The 8,353-nt window shown below is 44.5% G+C and overlaps 1 protein-coding gene across 1 annotated transcript in view; it reads left to right on the forward strand.

Annotated features, from left to right (window-relative positions):
- The window catches only part of LOC142829500 (uncharacterized), a 30,462-nt gene extending 27,276 nt beyond the window's left edge, over positions 1 to 3,186 (forward strand). Inside the window, exons 2-3 of the mRNA XM_075929182.1 lie at positions 1,717 to 2,042; positions 2,397 to 3,186. Of these exons, the coding sequence (XP_075785297.1) occupies positions 1,717 to 2,042; positions 2,397 to 3,101 (1,031 nt within the window). The 3' untranslated portion in view covers positions 3,102 to 3,186. The remainder of the gene's footprint in view (positions 1 to 1,716; positions 2,043 to 2,396) is intronic.
- Positions 3,187 to 8,353: the final 5,167 nt, after the last annotated feature.

An 8,353-nucleotide genomic window follows, 5' to 3' on the forward strand; every position in this document is an offset into this window, starting at 1 on the left:
TGAGTAGTACCCTAGATGAAGAATCTGGCTCAGGTGTGAATCTCTAGCTAATCTGAGTATACCCGGTGTTTTGGGTCACAATCTGCCCCTAGCTGAGGTGAGCAGTTACAGGCTCGGAACATGTTAGGGAAAAGCTTATAGTCTGTGGAGAAACGATAAGACAAAGCAAACTTGTAAGGTTAAATTTTCAAATGTAGGCACGTACAATGAGGCATATACAATAAATCCAACATCATGCGTTTGTGCAAATAAGTTACTGTTGTACAAATGCATGTATTTAAGCTTAAAAATCTGGCCAAATAAATAAGGCAATTTAATATTTGGTTACTGGCTAATTTAAAAAAAAATTTACATCCATAGAGTTAGCTTTAATATCTATAAGAAACATAATAATGTTTGCTTTGGGAGATTTTTAATATGATTTCTAGCTTCAAAGAAGCTTGTGAATTTAGAATATATTTTAGATATTTACTGTACTTAAGACCTCAAACCTTATGAGTTTTGTTAATTTTCTATAAAAAAATCTCCCCTCGAAACTGAAATATTCAGCAGAAATACTCCAAAACATGGTAGCAATAATAACCCATTGCACTAAGAGATGCATGTAAGTGTGTCACATTATATCAGTGATTACAGGTCTAAGTTGTTCATAGAAAATGATTTATTCTAATTCAGTAGTCTAATGTATCCTTTTTCTGGTTTTATAAAACTTCAAAGAAAAGCATTTTTATGAATGTAGTTATTCAAAATTATTTGACCAGGATGTATTGAGAGTATGAAATACTTGGAGTTTGCTATTTGAAATGGTGGTAATTGTTTTGTTTTGGCTTGTTTCTGTTATTTGGTTGGTTGAAGTTTGTGACAAGTTGGATCACAGTGGTCCCCTTGGAGATTTCACCCGGTGTGATGTTCATGCCACTGAGTTCACCCAACAGCCCCTGGGGGCACCCCACAACCCTGTTCTGCTGGGCCAGAAACTTTGATCTCCCCCAGCCAGGGCACAGAGTTGGGATAACAGCCCCATAGCAGAGCAACACAGACAGTGAACCAGCTTAGCTTTGGGAGAGCTTGGCTGCAGGGACTTGACAGCATCCAGGACCACAGCCTTCAAAAGAACCCACAAATAAATCTGTTTTATGCCTTATAAAAGTTTTACACAGAGAAACTTGCAAGTTAGCCCTTTTTAACAACGAAAAAGATATATGCACTGCTGTGGCTTCTCCCCGCCCCCAGGTAAGAATTAGGGGATATGTCTAGACTGCATCCCCCTGTCGGCAGAGAGATGCAGATTAGGCAGGTCGACATTGCAAATGAATCGGGGATTTAAATATCCTGTACCTAATTTGCATAAAATTGCCGCCGTGTTTTGCCAACTCAGCACTTTGTTGGCAAAAAGCGTCAGTCTAGAGGGGGATCTGTCGAGAAAAAAAGACTTGTTCAACAGATCCCTTATGCTTCCTGCAAGGAGGTTTACAGGATCTGTCGAAAAAGGCTTTCTTTCTCGACAGATCCCCCTCTAGACTGCCGCTTTTTGCCAACAAAGTGCTGAGTCGGCAAAACGTGATGACCATTTTTATGCAAATTAAGCACCGGATAGTTAAATCCCCGCTTCATTTGCAATGTCCATCTGCCTAATCTGCATCCCTCTGCCGACAGAGGGATGCAGTCTAGACATACCCAAGGTGTGTCTACATTGAACCCTTACCTCGAAATAAGCAACACAATTAGTGCTACGCAAATTGCGTAGCTTATTTCGAGGTAATTTCAGAATAACTTATTTCGAAATTCGGTGCCCCCACAGAGGAGCGGCTGTTCTGGAGGCTCAGCACCAGTTTGGATTGGTGGGACCGGCTGGTCATAGAGAGGTGGGACGACCAGCAGTGGCTCCAAAACCTCCGCATGCAGAAGGCCACCTTTTTGGAGCTGTGAGCCTGGCTTGCCCTCACCCTCCGGAGACACAACACCTACCTGCGGCCCACCATCCCCCTGGAGAAGCGGATCATAATGGCCCTCTGGAAGCTCGCCACCCCCGACAGCTACCGGTCAGTGAACAACCAGTTTAGTGCAGGGAAGTCAGGGCCTTCCTCATGGTGGTAAGGCACTCTCAGGCTGCAGTCTCTGCACAGGGGGTGGGGAGAGGTAAGTCCTGAAAAGAGGGACCCTAGGGAAAGGGGGATTAGGGGTTGTGGGGGTGGAGTGCAGGTGGGGGGGAAGCTCTCCCACCCTCACACAGCCCTGCTGCTGGTGGGGGGGGGCTGGGGTCAGCAGCCTCATAGGGAGTGGCTCCTGGGGTGTTTGGGGGAGGGGAAGGCATGGGAATGGGGCAGGCACCTCCCAAGGACTCAGACACTCCCTCTCATTCTCTGTTTTGTGTGCTTGTTTGTTTCCTTCTGCAGGCGGCGAGGGCCATCAATTCAATCCTGCTGTGGAGGGTCAACCACCTGGGAGACCTGAAGCCGATCGTAGCTGGATTTGCTGCCCTGGAGCCATACATAGGATCCACATCCCGATCTAAGTACCAGAACGTTGAGTGGCCCAGTATATTAATAGGAAGGGTGCTGCAGGTCCTGGTCGACCACCATGGACACTTCACAGAAGTTTTTGTCAGGTGGTCGGGCAGGGCACGCGCTGCCCGCGTCTTTAGAAACTCGAGTATCTGTGGCAAGCTGGAGATGGGCACATTCTTCCACTGCCGTGAACTTGCCCTTGGGGACATGCAGATGCCACTGTGCATCATGGGGGATGCAGCCTACCCCTTCATGCCAATGCTTATGGAACCCTCTACCGGCCACCTGGAACCCAGTAGGGACCAATTTAATGCCCGCCTGAACTGGGCCCGGATTGAGGTGGAGTGTGCCTTCAGCCGCCTCAAGGCACATTTCAGGTGTCTCCTCACTCACCTCGATGTGGGGGGGGGCACAACATCTGTGAGGTGGTCACGGCATGTTGTGTCTTCCACAACATTGTGGAGAGAAAGGGGGAGACCTTCCTCCCAGGCTGAGGGGCAGATGCCGGCCGCGAGGGGTGAGCCTTCCAGCAGCCGAGGACAGCTGCAATCCAACAGGCCCATCAGGCCAGGGTGTGCATCCGGGAGGCCCTGAGGGAGAGGTTCCTCCCTACTAGGGGCCTCTGACTTGCTACCCTATCCCTTCCCCACCACAACCCCTCCCCTTTCCTGACCTCTCAATAAACACACCTGTTTGGTTTCCAACAAAATGAAATCTGTATTTATCTTACAGATAATAAAAAAAGGTGGGCAGGGAGAGGGGAACTCATACCCTGGAGGAGAAAGGGGGTCATAACCTGGAGGGGGGGGGATCATAACCTGCAGGGGGAGGGAGCGGCTGGATGTTCCACTTCAGGTGCCAGGACCTCGTCGGAGTGGGGGTTGGGTCTGGGGGCCGCAGGAGGAGGGGCTGGAGCGGGGTCAGGGCCAGGGGGAGCCTTGATCCCAAGACATCTCGGGCATGGGAATCACCACCCCTCAGGATCTGGTGCATCTCCTGGTAATAGGGGCAGGTGTGGGGTCCTGCCCCTGAGTGCAAGCTGCGCTCTCTGGCCTGGACATATCCCTGGCGGAGCACTTTCACCTTACTCTGGACCTGTTCCAAAGTCCAGGGTGAATGTCCACACTCCACCTGGGACTCAGCCATGCGCTTGAATATCTCGGCATTGTGGTGCTTAGAGTGGAGATCCTGCAAGATGTCCTCTTCTTCCAACAACTTGAGGAGGAACAGGATCTCTGCTCCACACCAGGAGGGTGCCTGCCTCTTGGTCCCCCTGGGTGTGTCCTGGGACCCCTGGAGCTGCTCCCTGTGAAGGCCAGGTGGTCACAAGGGGCTTGATGCTGGGCCATGAGTGGGAAGGCCTGTGGCAGGGAGAGCCGTGCGGTGAGTTGCAGCTCTCAGGCCGGCTTCCTGCCACAAGACTTGTCCAAGGTGCCTGCAGCTTTAAGAGGGGCCAGGAGACAGGAACTATAGAGTCCTGATTAATTTGGACGAGTGTCCACTGGGGCACCTGTGTTATTTCCTGGAGGCCTCTTCTTTCGAAAAAAACAAAACAAAAAACACACTCCTCCCCGTCCACACATGCCTTTTTCTGAAAGAGCACTTTCGGAAAAAGCCTTCTTCCTCGGAGAAAGAGGATTACCAATGCTGGAAAAAACCCTCTGTTTTTTTGATTTACTTTCGGAAGAATGCAATTGCAGTGTGGACATAACCCAGGTTTTGTCAGAGTCAGAAAAACAGCTGTTTTTCCGACAGAAGTCTGTAGTGTAGACTATTCTCAGTAATGACTCACATTAGCACATTTAGAATTATAAACAGATCCATACTTTCATATTTTTAAATTTACAAGAATGATACATTCACAAAAATAGAATATATACATTCAGCAGATCATAACTTTAAAAATGAAGCATCTTAGAGTTATACATATTCATAAGCCAATTTTCATAAAGCATGGGGCGTGACAGAGTGATGAAACTTTTATAAGTAAGAGAAGATTTCACTATGTTTAGGAGCTGGTAGGAGCAGTTTATTTTGAGGAGCTAACAGTTGGGCAAATAAGATTAGGAAATTATATGTTTTCAAAAACTTTTTCTGTCTGGACCACCTAGGTTTTCCCCAAGGCAGCAATACTAGAAAAAGTGATTTTGATTTTCAAAGTGCTGGGCACTGGTAAGTTAAAACCTGAGCATCTCTGAAAATCAGGCTCTAGTAGAGTCAAAACTGGAAAGCCCATAGCAAGTGAATAGTTATGCAAATAGACTCCCATAAGCCTGCATAATAAATTATAATGTATTAATGATTATGTAAACTAGTGTTAAGATCATTAATGTAGCACACTGTTCATGAGTAGGATCCCTGCTTGTAAATGTATTTAAAAACCTGCCAACATTGAGTAGGGTCTGCTTTGTTTGGCACCACAAATGGAGTTTTTCCTCTTTCTTTCACCTCAGACCTGCCAGAAGTTGCTGGGGATAACTGCTGGGAACAAATTAAAGTTAGCTGATGAAGAAAGATGCAAGCAGCTGTTGCTCTGGTGTGTGAATGTTTGAGATTCTGGGAGTTGGAATGCAGGTTGTCATGGGTTCTCTCCTACAAAGTTATTTCAGTGGTGTGGAGAGCAGCTGGTGAGGTTAGGAGCATGTTTTCACTCCCTGGTAGCTGCCAAGTACATGCTGTATTAAAGGTGAAGTGTGTGTTGGGAAGCAAATTTCATCAGCCTTTACCCTTCTTATCCATTACTTTCACAATTAAAACTAGGGTTAAATGCTTTCTGTTGCTTATGCGAATTAAACGTCATATAACAAATAACATTGGAAATATTCTTCAATAAACATGGGTGGTCGTTTCTCAAAGTTAAAGGTCAAGTAGAGCCGAGCAATGAGATGATCTGTTTATCCAGAGGTCAAAGTACAGTATAACATGGCACATTCTGTCCTAGCAGTGACCTAAATAATATAAAGGAGCATTCTTTTCTTCATTCCTACCCTAACTTTCCAGAGAGCTGGTGGAGGATCCAGCCTGTCATTCTTATGCAAAATATTCATTGTACTAATGGACACTTTCAGCTAATAAATTATTAAACCTGGATCACCTAGGTTTTCCCCAAGACAGCAATACTAGAAAAAATTATTTTGATTTTCAGAGTGCTGGGCACTGGTAACTCAAAACCTGAGCATCTCTGAAAAATCAGGTTATCATGGAAGATGTCTTAGCTTATCAGAGTTGAACTTGGAGTTCTCTGCCCAGAGTTCCAAATGAATCCAGTCTCATCATACAATGGCAATGGAAATGCTATTATGCATCCGAGAAACCAGGCTCCATTGCTATATAGCATATCCTCGAGACATAGTAGGATCACACTCATGACTAGAACATTAGTATGGAGGGGTATATCTTTTGCAATATCTCCTTCCTGAACATACATCGAGAATATACACAATTGTTCTGAGATCAAGAAAGAGTCTCTGGAGAAAGATAAAAGGATGAAATGATGCTATCCTAGACCACCACACCAGAAAAAGGAGGTGGATGAGACACTTCTAGAACAAATAGCAAAAATATGCAAACTATAAGACTTGGTAATAATAGGGGAGGGACTTTAAATATGCAGACATCTATTGGAAAAGGTATATAGCAGAATAAAAAAATATTCCAGTAACTTCTTGCAATGTGTTGGAGAAAATTCTTTCCAGAAGGTGGAGGGAATAATAGGAGGACAACCATTTCTGACTTGATTCTAACGAACAAGGAGGAATTAATAATAATAAATCTGAAGACGGAAAGCAATTTAGATGGAAGTGATAATGAAATGATGGATTTTATGATTCTATGGAACGGAAGAAGTGAGAGCTTCAGAATAAGAATAATGAACTTAAAAAATGCAAACTTTCACAAACTCTGGGAACTGGTAAGATTCCATGGGAAGGACATGTATGGAGGGGGAGGAGAAATAGTTCAGGAGAGTTGGCAGTTTCTCAAGAAGACAGTATTAAAGGCACAACTGCAATGTATCCCATTGTGAAGAAAAAATTTAAGGAATAATAAAAGGTCACTGTGTCTCCATCAGTTGCTCTTAATGACCTCAAAATGGAATCCTTCAGAAAGTAGAAACATAAGCAAACTATGAAGGAGGACTGGACTGCAAAGGAAAATTACAAGTGTGCAAGAACAAAACCATTGAGGTAAGCCTAGGTGTTACACTTTCTTGGGATGTGGAAATTGGCAATAACTGACCGGGTGCTAGTGGTACTGGAAAGGATCTGAGGGTCAATTAAAAATTGTATACGACTCAACAGTGTGATGCAGCTGAAAAAAAAGACTAATATTTTGGTGTGTTATTAACAGGATTGGTGATCAGTTTTAATAATACAAAAAAATCACATTTTTTTAAAGATTGTTTCTTTTTATGGTGAAGGCAAAACACAGATTACTTATATGGTGAATATATAGGGTCTGATCCTAAATTGGTGTGCATTAGGGTAATTGCACTGAAATCAATGGAGCTATGCCAATTCACACAAGCTGAAGGTCTGGTCTTTAATTATGAAAATTTGTCTCATTCACAAAATACTGAGGCCAGAGAGAAAATCATTTAAATGTAACCACTTTGTATAATAGTACCATTTTTTGTCACATAACCATAGTAACAAAAGTTACTGTGTCCCCTCCAGGACCAGCAAGTTTGAATGCTTGCAGCATATGAAAATATTTCCAGATTAAAGGAATAAATGAAACAAGGACAAAGACTTGTAATAACAGGGAATATAAAGTTTGGAAGAATTTGTCATCCAGAAAGTTTATAATCAGAGTATCAACTTTCTTGAGGGAAATATTCCTTCTTTGTATAACCAAAAGGACAAATTCCTCACTAGTTCTGTCATGTGAGTTTTTGCTAGTGAGAATTAAATACAATTTGCAAGTAAGGGTTTAAAAAAAGTCAACAGGGCTTGTTTGGAATAAAAGTGTTCCAGACCTATAGAAAATCATAGAATCCTAGGGCTGGAAGAGACCTCAGGAGGTCATCAAGTCCCAAGGCAGGACCAATCCCAACTAAATCAACCCAGCCAGGGCTTTGTCAAGCAGAGACGTAAAAACCTCTAGGGATGGAGACTCCACTACTTCCCTAGGTAACCCATTCCAGTGCTTTACCACCCTCCTAGTGAAATACTTTTTCCTAATATCCAACCTAGACCTCCCTCATTGTAACTTGAGACCATTGCTCCTTGTTCTGCCATCCGTCACTACTGTGAACAGCCTTTCTCCAGCCTCTTTGGAACCTCCCTTCAGGAAGTTGAAGGCTGCTATCAAATCCCTCCTCGCTCTTCTCTTCTGCAGACTAAACAAACTCAAATCCCTCAGTCTCTCCTCATAGGTCATGCGCTCCAGCCCTCTAATCATTTTGGTCGCCCTCTGCTGAACCCTCTCCAATGTGTCCACATCCTTTCTATAGTGCAGAGCCCAGACCTGGGAACAATACTCCAGATGTGGCCTCGCCAGAGCTGAATAAAGGGGAGTAATTGCTTCTCTGGATCTGCTGGCAATGCTCCTTCTAATGCCCCCCAATATGCCATTAGCCCTCTTGGCTACAAGGCCACACTGTTGACTCATATCCAGATTCTCATCCACTGTAATCCCCAAGTCCCTTTCTACAGAACTGCTACTTAGCCATTCAGTCCCCAGCCTGTAACAATGCTTGGGATTCTTCCATCCCAAGTACAGGACTCTACACTTGTCATTGTTGAACCTCATCAGATTTCTTTTGGCCCAATCCTCTAATCTGTCCAGGTCACACTGGACCCTATCCCTGCCCTCCAGCATATCTACCTCTCCCCCTAGCTTAGTGT

This window comes from Pelodiscus sinensis, chromosome 5 (genome assembly GCF_049634645.1).
Source record: "Pelodiscus sinensis isolate JC-2024 chromosome 5, ASM4963464v1, whole genome shotgun sequence".
Lineage (NCBI taxonomy): Eukaryota > Metazoa > Chordata > Testudines > Trionychidae > Pelodiscus > Pelodiscus sinensis.